At 38.9% G+C, this 20,489-nt stretch overlaps 1 protein-coding gene across 1 annotated transcript in view; it reads left to right on the top strand.

The window, feature by feature from the left end:
* Positions 1-16,900: 16,900 nt before the first annotated feature.
* Positions 16,901-20,489, top strand: part of TNPO1 (transportin 1) — a 77,449-nt gene continuing 73,860 nt past the window's right edge. Inside the window, exons 1-2 of the mRNA XM_016431342.2 lie at positions 16,901-17,008; positions 20,057-20,132. Coding sequence (XP_016286828.2) covers positions 16,904-17,008; positions 20,057-20,132 — 181 coding nt within the window. The 5' untranslated portion in view covers positions 16,901-16,903. The remainder of the gene's footprint in view (positions 17,009-20,056; positions 20,133-20,489) is intronic.

Raw genomic sequence — 20,489 nt, forward strand, 5'->3', positions numbered from 1 at the left:
ATTTGTGTCAATTAAATTCATGTGGAAAACACACTCAGTTTCCCCCATCAGGCCTCAAAACACTCCATCCCTGCACCCCTCCTCTCTCCTCTCTCCTACATTCAAAATGACAATATTTGATATTCAACCTAATTTTCTAAAGCAGGTTAAAGTTTATTCAGACTATTTAACTTGCTTTTAAATATGAAGCTTATGTCAAAGGACATCTTCTTTGTTAAATTGCCTGTCTTGACTATAGAATGGATTTGTGAATTGACACAATATGAAAAGACAGCTGTGGGGCAAGGGAAAGAAAAGTGAATTTAAAACTGGAGAGCCTGGATTTAAGTCCCATCCTTATTAACTGAAGACTCTGAGCAAATTATTTGACCTTCAAAAATTATCTTTCTAATTAGATGGGCATGGGGATGATGCTTATGCTGCTCATTTGGAAGGGTCTTCCTAAGAAATAAGGGGAAATGAACATTTATTAAACCCCTAGTTCATGGCAAGCACTAAGCCCTTTCAGATACCTCAGTTGATCCTTACAACAGCCTGGAAAGTAGGTGCTATTCCCATTTTATAGCTGAGGAAAGTAACAAAAAATTTGTAAGCTCGGTGGAGCAGGTAGGTGGCTCAGTGGATAGAGAGTCAGGCCTAAAGATGGGAGGTCCTGAGTTCAAATTTGACCTCAGACACTGCCTAGCTGTGTGATTCTGGGCAAGCCACCGAATCCCAATTCCCTAGCCTTTGAGGCTCTTCTGCCTTGGAACCAATACTCAATATCAGTTCTAAGACAGGTGGCAAGGGTTTAAAAAAATTTTTTTTTTAAATAAGTAACTTGTCCAGGTTACATATCCAGTAAGTATCCAAGGTCACATTTGAACTTCAGTCTTCCTGACACCAGGTCCAGAGCTCTCTCCTTTTATCGTAACACCCAGGTGCCTCAGCAATTCAACCTATTATTTAGTACATATAATTTAGTACAATAATGTTATATCCACTATCAACAACTACTCCAGAATCTTTGTAAAGAAAACATGGCCATGGGGTCAAGAAGAACTGAAAACAATCAAACTATATCGTCTAGATTGTATTTATTAAAATATAATTCTATCTCTGTCCTTAATTAGCTGTGTGGTCTTAGACCAGTCATTTAACCTGATTTAGCCTCAGTTTTCTCATCTATTAATTGTATTAATTAAAAGGTGAATGAAATTAATCTACCAGAGGCTATATATGGAATGAGAAAGGAATTAGGGATGGAACCTATATTGAACTTTATTAACTTTTTTTTTATTTTTACTAAAAAAAAAAAAAAACCTCTTGCCTTCTGTCCTTAAATCAATACTAAATATCGATTCTAAGGCAGAAGAGCTAGGCAATTGGTGTTTGATGACTTACCCAGAGTCACACAGCTAGGAAGTATCTGAAGCCATATTTGAACCTACAACCTCCTGTTTCCAGGTCTGGCTCTCTATCCACTGAGCACCCCAGCTGTCCTTGGACTATTTAATATTTAAGAATTCTTCTTCTAGCTTATAAGACAACGAAGTCTATTTATGCCTCCACATTAAATATTAAATTGTTAAATATCATTTTCTTGGTGAATTAAAGGTCAGTTGGTAGAAATCCAATCACAAAATCATGTTTTCAAACTGAAAAATTAGTTTGTTGGAATGTAGAAGAGGTTGATATTGACTTTTGTGCCAGCAAATTGAAGTTTCCTTCTGAATACCATGTTTTCTAATTTTTTTTGTACTCATTAAAATGGATTTTTTAAAATGCCTCCTGCAGTAGCAATTTCTTCACGGTCAAGGGTATTGCTTTATTGTCTTGAAAACAAAATTCTTAGTACCTATCAATCCAGTGGAGTTACCATCTATGTTTTTAACAGTTGATCATAGCATCATACCATTTTTCTCCAATATCTAGGGAGGGCTATTCTTTGAATTATTATCTTTAATTCCTTCTTCTCCGTTTCTTTTTTCTTTTGTTTCTCAGGGTTTCATCCCCAATTCTTTTTTCATTACCTATATAACTTCTTGTAGGTTTATTTCCTTCATCTCTTATTACTGCATAAGTCTCCTTTCCATTCTCCTTCTTCTCCCTTTACGTCTTGTGTCTATACTTTATTCCCTCCGATTTGCAGATGAGAATTCTTCAGAATGCTGCCCTGTTTAAATAACAGATCGACTTTGAATTATTACTCTGACCACAGGAAAGGTCCATTTATTTTAGTGCTCTCCCAAAGCAGCCAACTCACCATCTCTGGGTATTCAGGTCTACATCACCTGAGACAGTATCAAGTAATTTAGCTGCTGTAGACTTTAATGGCAGCACGTTTGGTTGGCAGAGGAATCAGAGATAAAGAGAGCAGACCACATTCAGTCTGGCAGCTGAACTTGAAAAGATTTGAAGGGGAGTGATGGATGATGTAAGATCCTAATCAATTTCCCTTCAGCTGGGTACCTCTCAGCATGTCCTTAGGTTGTCAGCTAGGTGTTCCATAGCTACTCTGATTGAAGTGTGCTGTTGCTACCTGGCAGGGAGATGGCATTGAACAAAGTGAAAGGCAGATAAAGACCAGAGATAGAGACCTCCAGACACTTAGCATTTTCATCCCCTCTGTTTTCTTGTCTGATCTGCTGTGGCTCTTTTCTGATGAGAGACTATAGGTGTTTCTTTTTTTTCTCTTTTCTCTGATTTGGATAAGTGGAATCAACACATTCAAATTCCTAAATGACCTAAGCAAGCTAGGATTCAGTGGTACCAAAAAGAACATTTTTAAAGCCTTCCTGAGAATTTTTGAAAGGCTTTGGTACCTTGGGAACAAATAATTGATAGATATCTAGATGGAGAGTGCCAGTCCTGAAACAAGGAAGACTCATCTTCCCGAGTTCAAATCTGGCCTTAGACAACTAACTTGTTTTGTGACCCTGGACAAGTCATTTCACCTTGTTTGTTTCAGTTTCCTCTTCTGTCAAATGAGTTGGAGAAGGAGATGGCTGACCACTCTGGCTTTGTCTTTGCCAAGAAAATCCCAATTGGGGTCACTAATGGTTAGACACAACTGAACAGTCAAGATTACATGTTGCTTTACTGCTTGATCACATTGTTTGAAGGGGCTATAACTGAGAAAGTAGACTCTAAACAATCACCCTAGTGCATATATTAATAATATAGAAATGGATCTTGCTCAATGACACATGTAAAACCCAGTGGAATTGTGTATCAGGTACAGGAAGGGGAAGGGGGAGGGGAGGGAAAGAACATGAGTCTTGTAACCATAGAAAAATATTCTAAATCATCTAATTAAATAACATTTAAAAAATTAAAAAAGATTACATATTGCTTGAACCATGATCGCTTACTTGAACAATTAGATGACCAGCTAATAATTTGCTTTATAGTAACTGTGGTATAGGTGTATCTCACTTTACAAAGGTATTCTAATTTTCTGTATAAGTATATCCAAAAAAATTGAATCATACCTTTTATTTATTGACATAATTTCAGAGATGTCCAGGAATTTTGATCATTTGCATAACTGCCCATGTTACTCATACTTATACCCTTTTAAAAATACATGGACTTAAAATCCGTAGTTTGCCTGGGGAGGTCTTCATATAACATTTATATTTTGAGCTCTGAGATATCAAGGCCTTGAATTTACTAACAAGATATTAGTATCATCAGTCAGCTTTTTATTTTGTTTATAAATTTATTTTTATAATTTTATCATTAATATTTTATGTTATAATTTTATCATTATAGAGTGATATAGTTATAATTATCAATTTTATAATAAAAATTATACATTTATTTTACAGGTGAGGAAATTAAAGCCCAGAAGGATTAAATGATTTACATAGTCAATTGGCCATTTATGTGGTACTGTGGATCAAGTCCTGGGTCTAGAATAAGAAAAGACCTGAGTTCAAATGTAGCTTTATACACTAGCTGTGTGATCCTGGGCAAGTCACTTCACCCTATTTGCCTCAGTTCCTGGCTCCAAATACAGTAGCTCTTCCACTTTGTGTTAGAACCACTTACCTCCTCAACTTCTAACTATCCTGTTTGTTGGGCACATGCCAGTTGGGTAAATCAACCAAAAAATTAAATTCTTGCCCTTTTTTTTTTTGCACTCTGAGTTTACAACAATGTTACTTGTACCAGATACTTTCTTTAAATAGTTGTACTTAACTCTATTTAAAAGGGCTTAGAATGATATCCTGCGTGGCATGGCTTGTGACACTGGCAAGTAAATTGAGAACTAACATCCTGCTTGATCATTTTTTTATCATGGGAGCTCTGACCTTGCCCGATATCTTCAGAAACAAATGAGGCCATTTGCCTTCAACTCCCTTCTCTCTCCCTTCTTCCTGATCTCCTATCACTTGGATGATTTCCTGTGTCTTCACAAGATTTCAACTTGTTCAACTGATCCCATTCCATCCAAACTCCTCCTACACGTTGTCCCTACTCTTTCACTTCTTTTCTTTCTTTTTTCTTTTTTATAATTATCATGCAAAAAAGGACACTTCCATATTGGCCAGAGCACATGCATACAAAATCAAAACCCCAAAATAAAACCTTATGCTGATGTGAGATATGACTCCAACAGTTCTTTCTCTGGATGTACTTTCTTTTTTTTTTTAAACCTTTACCTCCTATCTTAGAATGGATACCAAGTATTGGTAGAAAGGTAGTACGAGCTAGGCAATTGTGGTTAAATGACTTGTCCACAGTCACACAACCAGGAAGTATCTGAGGTCAGATTTAAACCTGGGACCTCCCATCTCTAGGCCTGGCTCTCCAACCACTGAACCCCACTTCACTTATTTGCAGTCTCTACTGTTCTACTAGCTCATTTCTTTCTGCCTACAAATATACCGATGTTTTCCCTCTTCTGAAAAAAAACCCACCAAAAACCTTCATTTGCACCTTCCATCCCCCTAACTGACCTTGGTAGCTAAACTTCAAAAGGCCATGTCTGATAATGTGCCTCTAGTTTCTCCTATGACCCTCTTCTGAATTTCTTACAATCTAGCTTCCAATTTATCCTTCCACTGAAACTGCTTTTTCCAAAGCCACCAATGATGTCTGAGTTGCCAAATCCAAAGACCTTTTCTCAATCCTTGCCTCCTTGAGCTCTTTGTGGTCTTTCACACTATGCATCGATCTCTTCTCTTTGACCACTCCCCGGGCTCCTTGGCTGCGTCCTCTTCCAGATCATGCCCTCCAAATCAAAGGAACCTCTCAAGGTTCGGTCCTAGGCTCTCTTCTCTTCTCCCTTAATGCTACTTCAGTTATCTTATCATCTTATCAGCTCCTGTGGAAATTACCATCTGTACAATGACAATTCTCAAATCTATTTTGCCCTAAACTCTGCTCACCTCCATATCACATCTTATCCTGCCTTTCAGACATTCTGTCTTCCATCATTACTGCTTTCTGTGTTTAATGAACATAGATTTAAAGAATATTCACTGATTACTTCTAGTATTTCCTATATGTGGCGTTTTCTTCTTTTATGATACTTAAAAAAAAATGCCTCTCTAATTTGGGGTCCTTAACTTGGATCCAAAACATTTCTAAGCATTCTGTCAGTTTTCCCACATTAATCATTGCCTCATCTTCCATCTTCCTTTCTTTCATCATTTTCCATTTCCAGTTTAATGAGAATGCATCTCTTAAAGGAGAAGGAAGAAGAGTATCAAGAGAAGAATATTCTACTAGATTAAAACCTAGGTAGAAATAAGACAGGTAGCTTTAAATGCAACTGTAATGAGTTTAAATGTGTTTTGGAATTTGGAAGAGGTCTATTCCTCCTGAGGAAGGAGATAGGAACATACCAACCTTTTGATTTAAAAGGGAAAGAAGAAGTTTTGAACTGACATTAATTCAATTCAGTTCAAAAAGCAGGTATTAAGTATTGACTCTCAGCAAAGCACTATATTAGATGAAGAGATTTAAAAAAAATGAAAAAGTCAATCGACATCTATTTGAAATACCTACTATGTGCCAGGTACTATGATGATTGCTGAGGATACAGATAGGAACTTACATTTTTATGAGGGGACACAATATATAAGCAAATAATTAAATATTTAAGTTAAATATATTTATAAATGTCATGTATAGGTACTAAATATGATTTATTAAATAGTATTTAGACTGCTATGTGAGACAAAGGATAAAGCTGGCCTTGGATTCAGGAAAATGTGTTCAAATACAGCCTTAGACTTAGACTTAGCTGTGTGATCCCGGGCAAGTAATTTAATTTCTCTTAGCCATAGATTTTTTTTAATATGAAAAATGGGGATAATTAAGAGCACTTACTTCAGCAAGGTCATTGTGAGGATCAAGTGAATTAATATATTAAAACATTTTGTAAGCCTCAAAGTGCCATATCTAAATACTATCTTCAGTGATGATGATGATGATGTTTGAGGAAGGAAAAAGCATTAACAACTAGGAGGTGAAGATAAGACTTCAGACCTGCTGATCAGGATATGGCACCTGAGATGTCTTTTGAAGAAAGCTCAAGCTTCTAAGAGGCCAGGATGAGGAAGCATTGCATTCTCAACTTGGGGGATGACAGCCTGCCTGTACACAGAGACAGAAGATGGGAGATGGCAAGTCAAGTTCAAGGAATAACAAAATAGGCCAAATTGGTTGGAAAGTAGAGTGTTCAAAGAGAAAGAATGTGAAATAAATTTGGAAAAGTAGGCAAAAGACAGATTATGGAAAGATTTATATACCAAACAGAGGTTTGAACCCCAAGCTTGAATTTGAATCCCTCTTTCCTCTAGAATAAAAATATTTTTTTGAGCTAGCAAGTAACATGGTCAGACCTCTGTTTTGGAAGATTATTTTGGTAGCCTCATGAAGAAAAGATTAATAGAGGAAAGTCTGAAGAGAGAACAATTAGGAGGCCATTAGAATAGTCCAGGGATGGCAAGGGTCTAAATCAGTGATGTCTGATAATGGACAAAAGGGAATGGTTTCGAGAGATGTCTCGAAGACTGTTAGACTGTCCAGAATCCTGCTCCTCTTTTCCATTGAAACTTTGAGAATGGAATAGGAAGAGTGGAAAGGAAACGAGAAATAGATCCAGCATTGAAAAACTTTAGAGTTTCTTGGGATCAGTCGATGGAAGGGTTGTTATTAGCTCTTATTTGATTTAGTTAGCCTTCTTTCCTTCCCCTTCACCAATATAGCTTATTACAAATACTTTAAATGTTTGTGGAGGGAGAGCCTCTAAAAATGATCTTGAATAGGAGCAGCCATAAAGGTAGGCAAGTGAGAAGAAATTGATGGATTGCTTATAGATTGGATTGACCTTTGATCATTTATTTGTTCAGGCTTTCTTTATTGCCACTCATTTCAATGCCAAAGTATTTGTGTATACCTGTGTGTTTGCTTAGACCAAAATAAAGTAACACAGATGACCTTCTTAACTTTAAAAAAAAAAAACAGAGAACAAAGTAAAAACAAAAACACTTAATATGTATACTTTTAACTTCTACATTCCTTCTGTAGCTCTGTGACTGAATCAAAGCAATTATTGAGTGAGTCAACAAGCATTTCTTTAAGCACCTGTTTTGGGCTGAGTACACAAAGACAAAAGTAAAAGCACCCACAAGGAGTTTACTTTCTTAGGTGTTTAGAAATATGTAAAACACACCACTGGCACAAAAGGCAGTGGGGATGGGGACAAAGAGGGCTGATGCTGTTGAAGAATAAGAGAGGCCTCAAGCAGAAGGTCTTCATCCCAGGTTAGAAGGCAGCCTGAGATTCCTAGGAATGGGGGATGAGAAAGGAGGGCTTTATAGACTGGGGGGAAAATGCATACCCAAGGAAATGGAGTATTTGGTGTGAGCAGGGCAAGAAGACCACCTGTATGGCAGGCCCAGAGAATGCAAGGAAGAGAGAGTTACTTTGTAATAAGTCCAGAAGGATGGCATAGTTGTTGTTATTCAGTGGTTCAGTCTCTTCTGATTCCTCATAACCCCATTTGGGGTTTTCTTGGCAGAGATACTGGAATGGTTTGTCATTTTCTTCTCCAGCTCATTTGACAGATGAGGAAACTGAGGCAAACAGCATAAAGTGACTTGTTCAGGGTCACACAGCTAGTAAGTATCTGGGACCAAATTCAAACTCAGGAAGATGTCTGGTTGACCCCAGCCCTAGTGACAGCTAGCTGTCCAGTGTTAAATGCCAAATGTACCTCTTTTATCTTAGAGGCAATAAGGAATCATTGAAATTTACTGAGTGGGTGACAGTCAGATCTGTACTTTAGGAAAATCATTTGGCAGTTTTGTAGAGAAGGGATGGGAGTGGGGAGAGATTTATGGTTCATTAGGAAGCTATTACAATAATCCATGCAGACATGACAGAGGCCTAAACATCAAAGGAAGAAACATGGAAATAGAAAAGGCATGTGGAGTGAGGGGGAGTCACGGATGTTCCCAAGGTTGTGTGCCTGGGTACCTTGGCAGAAATAAGCAAGCCTAGGGGACATGGATTCTGTTTTGAAAATGTTGAGTTGGAGGTGAAGCTTCACCTCGCCCACAAAGCTCCATAGAGTCAAAGCTGTGGCTTTTCCATTCGCAGTGTATTGCTATGAGAGTTGAACTCTAAGGCAATCTGGGTGCAGGAATCAACCCTTTGAATTGTGGTGCTGAAGAAGACTTTTAAAGGGTACCTTGGACAGCAAGGAGATTGGGGCAGTTAAGAAATTAATTCAGACCCTTCACTGGAAGTTCAAATACTGAGGCCAAAGCTTAAATATTTTGGCCACATATTGAGAAGACAGCTCGTTGGGAAAGATTCTGATGTTCGGAAAGATTGAAGGCAAAAAAGAGAAAGGGACAGCAGAGAATGAAATGATTAGATAGTGTCATGGAAATAACAAACACGGAGAGACTTTGAGATGTAGGGGAGGACCATGAAGAGTTGGACACAACAGAACAACAATTACAAGAAGACCCCAGTTTAAAATGTCCTTGGGCAGAAGCAGTAACACATTGAACCTTATATATTAAAGCAAAACGATAGTGGATAATTTTGAAAAATCATTTTTTAGTATAATTCTAGGATGGATTATTATTGTACTTTAAGCAGCCATCCTAAATTAGAGTGCCTATAGCTATGGGGTTTATACGACATCCTTTTAGGTTTTATGAAAGATGCATGAAAAATGGTGGCTCTTGATTTTGATTTTGGTTTTGCAAAGTTCATGAATACATTGGGTTAATTCTCTGTTGGTTCTTCCATTTAGTTGATCTTTCTCTTCCTTGGTTCTGAATTTTGGGTTACTTTTTAGATTCTATTATGCTAAAGGATTTTCTAATACCACTTTAGTGGATTTTTCATTAAAAAAACAAACAAACCCATTCACTGTAAATCATTCAATTAAGATCCTGACAATTTTCTTTGAGATCTTTTCTCTCTTACTACCCTTGGTTCAGTTTCTCATAATTGTATTATATAGTTCATTAAACTATTATTCTCTAAATGTCATATCTTTCCTGTTACTCATTTGGTATTTCAACATAACTTTTTCTAAGTCTTTTTTAAAAGTCTTTGTTAAGAGTATTTAAATAGAAAGTTAAAAGATTTGATTGATAAAATTCAGCTAAGTACTCAATCAACATTTATTGTTGTCTACCAAGTGCTAGATACTGAGCTAAGCACTAGAGATATACATACAAAAAAGAAAAGATCATCCCTGCCATTAAAAAGTTTACAATTTAATGGGGAAAGATAGTACACAAAAAGAATCTGAAAAGGGGACTGTGGGAATAGAGGTTACCTGGGGGCAGAGCAGAAGTCCCAAAGTAGTGTAGCCAAGTGAGAAATAGTGATGTTCAGAGCTGAGCTCTCTCCTTAAATGGAGGTTTTGGAGTTCATGGCCCCATCTTTCATCAGAGGGGCAGAGGGTAAGTGATGAAGTGGCAAGGAAGTCAGAAAAGTCCCAGAGTAGTGTACAGCCAAGTAGAAATGAGTACACAACAGCTTGCTATCCTCTTTTTGCAAAAAATGGAGATATTTGCCATCTATACAGCTCACACAGATAACAGGAATATTATAATAATAGTAATAATCAGTTATAGTAAATAATAGTAAAATAGTAAAAAATGATTTAAGCTTATCCCAAGAAAAATAGCCAAATGCAAAGTCAGATCTGTGATCTCATCAATTCAGTAGTCTCCATCATGCCTGTGAAACTCTTGTCCATGTTCTCCCAAAAGCCCACCCAACAAGACAAAAGAAGACCTTTCTCACTTTTCTCCAACTATCTTCTGGGTACCAGTGGCACCCTCTGGGTGCCCACCTTGTCATCCCCTCATCTTGGCTATGTGACCAGTCCATCTTCTCTTCTTTTCATGCAGTTCTTTGATGATGTCTTACTCTTCTTTGTGGTTTTTCTTTGATTGTGTTTCTGTCTGCCTATCCTTGCCATCTCCCTCTCTATTGCTCCTTGTGTGACATTCATTTTTGAGTATTGAGGACAAGGATATTTCATACTTTCCTTATATATAGCCATACTAGCAAAATACTAGTATTGAAAAGATGAGCCTTTGATTTTATATTTCCATTTGCCTCAAGTGGGTAAAAAATTTCCCAAAAGCAATCAACCATGATCTCCATTTCAACTGCAAGCACAGTTCACTGCCCATCTGTAATGTCTATTTCAGATATACATAGTGTTGGGTGAGCTTTTTAGATTTTCTAACCAAGTGCATCTTGAAATTTGGGCAATAGACATTCTTCCTCCATTAGGTCTTTCTGTGCAAAGGTCAGACTCATTCCAATGACTACTCTAGATCTCTCTGCAGTGTCTTAGAGCTTTATGCAATCAGCAGGGCATCCTCTGAACTCTGCACCTTGATGTTTATGTCTCAATGGTGAGTACCTTTATGGAGCATCCATCTCCCTTTTCTGTGCCTCACCCAATGTTTATTATCAAAGGGTCCTTGAATGATGTTTCTTATGTTCTTACATCTAAAGAATCCTAAATTATCTTGAAGCATGGCTAGGTATTTACCTTGCTATTAAAGAGCCTGAAAGGCAGCCTTTTTGCTCTAGTGATCCAAATGTTCTTTCATAATCAATAAACAATAAGCTCTGTAGGATCCGATATTTTATGCATCTTTCATTTAGTTGTGAAAGGGGAAAGATATAGTCTGTTGTTGAATTTTGATTTTGAAAGCCTGCTAGTTCCCTTTAGATGCCCTTATTGCCCTCAATTCATGTATAGAAGCCTCCTATAAAAAAAAGAGGTAGAAATATAACAAAGGAGAACAAAGATGGGAAAGCAGACAACTTAGACCAAGTCTATTACCTCAGATTTTATTAATTAAAAAGAGGTGATTAAGAAAACATCAAGTCACAAACATTTCTGCTTTTATCCATATAAAATAATTTTTTAAAATTAATTTTTTGTTTTACTATTTCCTCTAAAGTTCTATTGTGATATCATGTCATGGCATTAAGACCCTAAGCTCTTCAAGATATGAAATACACACCTCTCACCACAAGAACAATTTAAATTGAATTGAATTTAAATTCCCATGCATAGGAAAAGAAAAGTTAGAAATAGATTTCTCTCCTTATCCTTTTCCTATTGCTTTTTTTGCCAAACCCTTCCCTTCTGTCTTGGAATCAATAAGGCAGAAGAATGGTAAAAACTAGGCACTGGGGTTTCATGACTTGCCCAGGATCACATAGCTAGGAAGTATCTGAGGCCAGATATGTCTCGTAGCCAGACTTTCAATCCAATGAGTCACCTAGCTCTTTTCCTAGTCAAAAAGATAAACTATTCCTTCAAAGAATTACTCTATCAATGATTGTCATAGTTGAATAACAGTCTTTCTAACTTACCCAATCACCATTGCACCTGGATTTTAGGTGTGCTGTGAATATATCATGAGTTATCAGAGGAAAGAGGTTTTAAATTTCCACTTCCCTTTTAGAAATATTTAGGTTTGGTTCTTTCACACGCACAAAAATAACTCAACAAATCTTTTGATTAGTAATAAAGGCCTAAATTGAAAGAAATGGAGTATGTGGTTATTAAACAGACTTTCTAGCTTGATACAGATGTGTTTGTCTATTGAAACTGAGTAATTTTCTATTTTATGTCATGATAGTCACAGGATTTAAGTTGGAATGGATCTCAGCGTTCTAGTCCATCCATGTGTCTAAAAAAGCTTTCTTTGGCACTTCCAGAGTAAGCCAGTTCCACTGTTGGACATGGGTAGGAAGTTTTTCCTCACATCTCTACTCATTGCTTCCAGTTCTGAGGCCACATAGAACAAGTCTAATTTCTTTTCCATCTGATAGCTTTAGAGATAGTAGAAGAAAACTGTCATGTTCTCTCCCCTTACCTTCCTCCAATCATTTCTTCATAAATTTCTCCATTCCTTTAACCAGTCTTCATGTGGACTGAATTCAAGACTATTAAGACTCTGGTTTATGTTCCACTTAAAATATAGAGCCTTGTGTTTGGCAGGGAAGACTGGAAACCTTTGATGCCCTTAAAAGTTACTAGACAGAGGAGCAAAATGATCAAAGCAATATTGTATGCAGATGAGTTTAAGAGCTATTTGTAGGACAGGTTTCTGTCTCTATAATACACACATACAAACATATAGATATTATAATCACAAAATATATAGAGAAAGAAGGAGGGGGAGAGGGAAAGCAGGAAAAGACAGAGAGGGAGAAATGGTGGGAGAGAAAGGGAGCAAGGAAGCGGGAGAGAAAGAGGAAAAGGGGAAGAAGAGGGAGAAGGGAGAAGACGAGAAGGAAGGGGCAGAGGGAAGAGAGGGAGAGAGAGAAGGAAAGGGAGGGAGAGAGAAAGCAGGATAGAGAAAAAGGGAGGGGGAGAGAAAGGGAAGGAGACGGGAAAAAGGAGGGAGGGGAAAAGAAGAAAGGAAGGGTAGAGGGAAGAGAGGGGGGAAAGGGTGAAAGTGAGAGGGAGAGAGGAAATGAAAGGGAGAGAGAGAAAAAGCAGGATAGAGGAAAAGGGAAGAGGAGAGAGAGGGAAGGAGATGGGGAAAGAAAGGGAAGAGGGAAGAAGCAGGAGGGAGGGGGAAAGAAAAAGGGAAAAGGGCAGAGGGAAGAGAATAGGGAAAGGGGGGAAAAGAGGGGAGGAGAGGAAGAGGGGAAAGTAAAGGAAGGGAGAAAGGGAAGAAGAGGTGGTAAAAAAAGAGGGAGAGAGAAGATTGGAAAAAAGGAAAGGTAAAAAGAGGGGTGTTGGGGATAGACAGGGAAAGGGGGAGGAGAGAAGAAGTGGGAAGGGAGAAGAGAGGAGAAAAGGGGAAGGGAGAAAGAGGGGAGGAGAGGAAGAGAGGAAAGGAAAGGGGGAGAAGGAAGGAGAGGGAAAAGGAAGGGAAAGAGGAATAGAGAGGAGGAGAGAGGAAAATAGAGGGGAAAAGGAGGAAGAGAGAGGGATGAGGGGGAGAGAAAGAAAAGGGAAGGAGGGAGAAAAAAGAGGGGGAAAGGGAGGAGAAGGAAGAGAAGTTACACTATGAGTATGGCAGAAGCATATAAAAGGGATAAATTCAAGAGATATTTTAAAGGGAAAATAAATAAAACTTGGTGATTAATTGGGCATTAAAGGTAAAAGGAGGATTTAGAAATTTCCTTAGAGGGAGCTTGGGGAGGAATATCTAGTTTTAGACATTTGGAGCTTTTCAAATCCTAGGATGATACCAAGTGGTAGCTGAGATTTCTAAGCATCTGACTAGAGTTTAGGAGAAAGTCTAGGACTAGAGATGATAGGTTTGGTGTAGGCATTCTTGAGTAGAGGATATCTGAAACATTGGTATGTGTGATATTCTAGGAAGAAAATGTAGGGGGAAAAAAAACAAAAAGAGGGCTAAGGAATGAATCTTGTCCAATGGCCCCATTTATGGGAATGGGTGGAAGAGAAGCCTATGAAAAAGGTTAAGAAGGGGACACTAGGGGGAAGTGGAAGGAGAATCAAAGTATTTTGGAGTCATAGAAGCAAACCTAAGGATGACAGTTTCAAGATGGAATCAGCCTCAAGTGGAAGTCTGAAAGAATGACAAAGAAACAGCCACTGAGTTTGTTGATAAGGAAGTTATTGATAACCTTAGAAAGATCAGTTTCACTAGATTTGTAAGGGCTGGAGACTGGGTGACTCAGTAGAAGTCAGGGTTCTCTTTTGGCTAGGAAAAAAAAGTAAGGAAAACTAATGGACAGCCAGTATGGTCAAATTAAAGTTTGTTATGGTTTGTGGATTCTTTTCCCCTCAACAGAGGAAGACCTCTGAAGTCTTTAAGTCATAAGACTTTTGAAAATAGACTATTTTGAAGAATGTCAACCTGACCACATTGGTTAGAGAGCTGGTCTGGGAACCATAAGATCCAGGTTCAGGGCTATGTCACATACAGCTTGTAGGACTCTGGGCCAGCCAATTTAACCTCTTAGTGCCTTAGGCAACTCTTTATGACTACATTTATAGAGAAGGTGCCAACTAACATTGGTAGAAGAATTTCTTCATCCTGCTATTTCCTAAACCATCATAATCATAAGTATATCCTTTAGTTCTATCTGCAACTGGTGAATGGGAGAAGATCCAAATGTCTTCATATTACAGATGAGGAAAGTAAGTAAGGTTCAGAAAAGTTATGATTTGCCCAAGGTGTCACACAAGGTCTTCTGACTCCATGGATTTTGCTATATCACAACCAAATTTTGAACCTTACAGAATTTGATTTCTCTTTTTTAAAAATGGATTTTCTTACTGATATTGCATTACTAATCTTAACTGAATTATAGCACATATCCCCCTAATATGTATATAACATATATAATATATATCCCTCTAAATTGTCCTAGTTTCAGTCTTTACCTGTCTTCAGTCCATTCTTCACATAGCATCACAAAATAATCTGCTAAAAGCATTGCTCTTTGTGAGTCCAAGAAGTGATAGTGTTTTAAAATCAGCCAGGAGTCACTCTACTGAGTTTATTTCACCTACATTTCCTTCTGCAGCCCTCTCCCCCTTGCTCTTCCTTTCCCATATATTCCTTCCTTAAACAGTTTAAAAAAAAAAAACCCTTAACTTCCAGTCTTGGAGTCAATACTGTATATTGCTCCAAGGCAGAAGAGTGGTAAGGGCTAGGCAATGGGGGTTAAGTGACTTGCCCAGGGTCACACAGCTGGGAAGTGTCTGAGATCAGATTTGAACCTAGGACCTCCTGTCTCTAGGCCTGGCTCTCAATCCACTGAACCACCCAGCTGCCCCCTCCTTGAATAACTTTTTAAAAAGAGGAATAAAAACACAGCAAAAACAATCAACATATTAAAAAAAATCTAGCAATTATATATGAGCTTTTTATGAGCAAAGAAGGTGGGGTCTCCTATCTTCTTTGGGGCCAAACTTAGTCGACCTCTACTCAAATTTGATTTTAAATTATGGTTATCAATGTAATTAATGTTTCTATCAATAATTTTGGCTCATATTTAAGCTTTTTAGCTTAATGGCATTTGCCAATTGCCATTACATTAATCCAAGTATGAAGGGGAGAGTACTGATTGCTAGGGGTAGGAAACCAAGAATGGGAGTCAATAAATTTAAGAACAAATCTTGTCACTAATCAGTTTTGTGCCCTTAGGCAAGTCACTTAACTTTTCCCTTCCTCAGTTGCCTCCTTCATCAAAAGCATTTAAACAAACAAAACAAAACTTGTCTACCAGTGTTTTTGTGAGAGCTAATGCCCAAAATGTTTACATGAAAACTGCAATACTTCAATAAAACGACATCTAATTGTAAATCACTATTACTGTTTATCCTTCATCTCTAGAGACCAAAGTGCATCATTATAACCAGTTCAAAATTCTAAGCGTGAAACAAGGGCAGCATAAACTTTTCTCTGACATTTCATGAAATTCTTACCCCTTAAGATTGCTTCAAGTTTGTTGCAATTTTGCTAATGTAGAAAATTACTTATATTTTTTAGAAAAATGCAAAAAGTTCTAATGTTCAAATGTACATAATAATATTATAGGTAATTGCATGTGTTTCTAAGGCTTCACAAATTATTGCTTGCTCCCAGTTAGAGGCTTTTTTTGGCTATTGTATTCAAATGTTCACTATTACAAGGAAAGCATAAATTCTTAAGATATTTCATGAAATTCTCTTCGCGTAAGGTTGAGTGTTGCGATTTTGTTAATGTAGAAAATTATCATTTCGAGGAAAAAAACTTAAATATCCTAATGCTGAATATGACAGATAATTGTGCATTGTGTCCATGTTTTTCTCTTCAGTGCTTCACATATTACTTCTTGCTCCCTGTTAGAGATTTTTTTTTCACAAATCTTTTAAGTTGACTTTTTAAAAATTCAGTTGTTGTTGTTGTTGTTTTTTTAATTGGCTAGTTTCCCTTAGGGTTAAATTGCTAACGGAAAGAGGCTCCGCACCCGGGACGTGCTGCGGGGTTTGGTAGAGGAAGCAGGGTGGCATTAGGACCCAGGGGGATCCTCGGAGCGGATCTTAGGGCCAGATTGCAAATTCGCTGTGACTCAGTCTGGTCGGCTCCGTGCACACAGCAGCAGCAGCAGCAGCAGCAGCAGCAGAAGCAGAAGCAGCCGAAGCAAGAAGCAGCAGAAGCGGCAGCGGCAGCGGTAGCAGCAGCAGACCTTGGCGGCCCTGCTGCTGGCAACTGTTAGGCTCGCTCTCCCGGTCCAAAGGCTCCAAACCCTGCAGCCCAGGCAGGTCCCGTGGTGGGGGTCGGGGGGCGGTGTTTGCTGCGGGGCGGCTGGCGAGAGGGGGGGGGGGGTGCTGCCCCTGGGCGGGCAGCTCTGGGGCCTGTACACGGAGAGTTAACATTGGCTCCGTCTCTTCCTGTGTGTCTGGCTTTATTTGCAGCAAACCAAGATGGAGTATGAGTGGAAACCCGACGAGCAAGGGCTTCAGCAAATCTTGCAGCTGCTCAAAGAGTCTCAGTCCCCGGACACCTCCACGCAGAGAACCGTGCAACAAGTATCCTTTCCGCGGGCCCAGCCGCTCCTTGCCGCGGGGTCCCCCTCTCTCCCCCGTCCGCTCGTCTCTGCTCCCCTCCCCCCACCCCGCCCCGCGCGGTGGCTGCTGCGGGGGCAGGCCCGGGGCTCGCGCCGCATCGCCCGTACTGGAGCCCGCTCCCCCTCCCCCCGTAGGCCCCGGCAGAAGGGGGGCAGTTAAGGGAGGCCCCTGCGCCCCCTTCCGTTCCCCCTCCCCCTCCCTCTCCTCGCGCTACCGGTCCCGGGGTTGGCGCGCGGGGAGAGGCGTGCCACGAGCTCCCGGGCTCGCGAAGGGGCGCCGGCTTCCGGCTGGGGCGGGCGGCGGCCTCGGGGCTGCATGTGCGCGGGGCCGCGCGGCCTCTGATTTCCCGGCGGACCATGGGGGAGCCGGAGGCCAGGCGGGGGCCGGCGCGGCCTCCTCGCTAGCTGCCGGGGCCTACACAATGAGCCTCCTCTTGGCGGTCGGGGCCTGGACCCAGGGTGGGGGAGGAGGCCGGGAAGGAGGGAAGCATCCCCGCCCGCCATGGTGGTGGGAGGTAGTGGAGCCCCGTGCGGGGCCCTGTTCGGCCTGGCCGAAGCGGGCGCGGGGCCGCGTTCTTGCTTTGGGCCCGCCAGGCCTGGGGACGGGAGGCGGGCTCCGTTGGGCCTCACCCCTCCCCGCGGTGGGGCAGCGTAACACCTGTTGCTGCCTGGCTCCAAGCTGAGGTTTTCTTTTTTAAGCCTTGGCTCCCGCGGAGCTGGCGACCCCCACCCCCCATTTCCATCGCAGGGCGGGGGGCGGAGGACTCCGATTTCAGGGTGGACGGGGTAAGCTCCAGGGGGGGAAGAGGAAGCAAACCCTTGTTTAACGTGTTGTGATGTTCAGTTATGTCCCAAACTGAAGCACTCTTGTTCCTCTTTACCACATTTCCCCCAAACACACTTTCCCCCCCCTCTTCTTCTACCCAGAAAAAAGATTAGCTAAGAGTAAAGGTACAACTTTCTCATTCAGTTACAATACTTAAGGTTTTGTTGTTTTTAATGTTTCACTTGACCTTTTGCAAAAGTACAAATCTCAAATCTGTAATGAAATAGAGAGATTTTTTTTACAATGACAACACGGAGTTGCTTTTAGGATTTATTCATTTGCAATACTTTAATATAGGCTGTTGGAGTCTTTAAATTAATAATGCTCTGAAAGGAATGATGTAAATGAGGGAAATTAAATCAAATTTTGTTCCTTGATATGTGGGAAGCACATATAATTCGTTCATATTTAATAGAAATTAGTAAATGAGGGAGTTTGAAGCAATTTTGATTCTTTGATGTGTGGGAAGCTGTATAGTTAGATATTTTCTGGCTGGAATTTATTAAGTCAATTAACCAAGGTGTTGGCAAGTACATTTTCTATATTTCTTAGTGAAATTGATAATACTGGAACAAGTGTCCATTTGAAGATGAAAGGTTTTTTTAATTGCTGTATCTTAAAAGTAACTTTTGGAAATCTGCATAGGACAAATGAAGTATTTGATCCACAAGTTTTAGTTTTCTGTTCTGCTGGGTTTCATGGCTGTGGCATACCACTGTCTTATGATGTCATAAATAACAGATTCATGGGATCTTAAAAAGGCAACATTATAAAAAGGATTAATAGACTGCCAGTGAAGTCTTCAAATTATTACCTGGATTGACCAGGTCATTGAATCATCAGATTATCATGTGGGATGGTATAATGCATTCTGACCACTGATAAAAATCAGTTATCTAATGTGAAACTTCCAAGTGAGGAAAACTAGCTTAGGAGTTTTGTTTTTCTGGTGGATGATCAAGTAGTATTTCATAATTTAAAAAAAAATTAAGGTCAAAATGCTCGAAATTTTTATGAAAACTTTGTTCAGTTCTAGAAAATTTGTCTCACTTCTAAACAAAATTAATTCAGATCATTAGCTAGAAATGAGAATTTCTTTATGGTAATGCATAATGCTTTACATTTTCAAAGTGATGACTTTTACTCTGTTCTTTTGTTTCCACCACTTGGGAAAGAGTGATACCTCAGCTTTTAATTATTTAAAAGTAATGTGAAGTGGAGTTCTTTTTTTAAGAGAAATGTTAGTATTATGGAATTAATCATTACATTGTAAGAAAATGTGCTTGCCCAATGAAATGCTCTATATGGCATATAAAAATTAGGGCATTCAACTTTAGGTGTTCAGCTTTACTTATATTCTGTTAAAACTATTACTGAATCTCTCTAAAAGAATCTGTCAGTTGTAAGGGTTCTGTAATCCACATTTTGCCTTTCTGTCTGTGGAGGAAAATAAGAATTTGCAAGTTTTAGGATTTGTTTATTGTATCTTCTCAGATTGTTTTATGCTGATTGATTTTTATGTGTCCATTGAGCACATTGAAAGTTCTTCATTTAATGAGCAGGAAATATTCATAAGAGTTTGTATCGCATTTAATAAAAAATGAGTAACATTAACATCATTTTGCACAGATTCTTTTGGTATATGTGCATTTGATAGTATCACTTCTAAGTGAAATTCAGTTACTGAATAAATGAGCAGTTTGAAGACCAGGGAGTGAGGAAAATTTATTGGAACATTATGTCACTGCTAACCACAATCAAAAATAAAATACCTGCAAATATGAATCAATATGATAAATATTAACAGGGGAAGCTTGGACAATTCTAGAACTCTTGTGATTGAATTGTCATTCATGAGATATTGTGAATTGGGAATATTTTTGCTTTGGAAAGGAAAAATTTTATTATCTAACAGTATTGAATGATTAAGAACCCAAATATGCAATATTAGTGAAGATTTAGGATAAATTAAGTTTTTTTCAAAGTAAACTTAGATTTCATGATCTTGAATTCTAAATTATTTTGGTACTTTTTTCTTAAGTTACTTATAGCCCAAATAGCTGAATCAACTGTAAGCAATAGTGTCGTACTTAATCAAGAAATTTCACTCCTGCTGAAGAAGCTTAAAAAACGTTGAGTGTTCTTAGGTTATCTTAAAGTTTCCTTAACTACACTTTGTTATAGAAACTGGAACAACTCAACCAATATCCTGATTTTAACAACTACCTAATTTTTGTACTTACAAAATTAAAATCAGAAGGTAAGTAGAAATAATTAAAAGGTTCCTTTAAGATACAGACTGTATTTTGGAAGATAGATGATGCTTTTTTTTTTTGCCTTACAAATATATATGAAAAAGCAGAGAAAAGTTTGAAAGGACTTCTTTATACCTTAAGCTTTCCAGGGTGTCCTTAAATAGAGGTTTCCTTGTTTGGAGTTTTGTGCAATAAGTTTACAGATTTTCACATATGAGAAATCTATCACTAATAACATAGAATCTCCTAATCCTTAGTCATAATGAGTGCAGTAGGCTTTGGAGGCAGGGAGATGCTTTCCATTTAAAGATATTTTAGAGCATGTATACACTGCGGCATACTATTAGAACTTCTTAGCAGTG

This window comes from Monodelphis domestica, chromosome 3 (assembly GCF_027887165.1).
Source record: "Monodelphis domestica isolate mMonDom1 chromosome 3, mMonDom1.pri, whole genome shotgun sequence".
Classification (NCBI taxonomy): Eukaryota; Metazoa; Chordata; class Mammalia; order Didelphimorphia; family Didelphidae; genus Monodelphis; species Monodelphis domestica.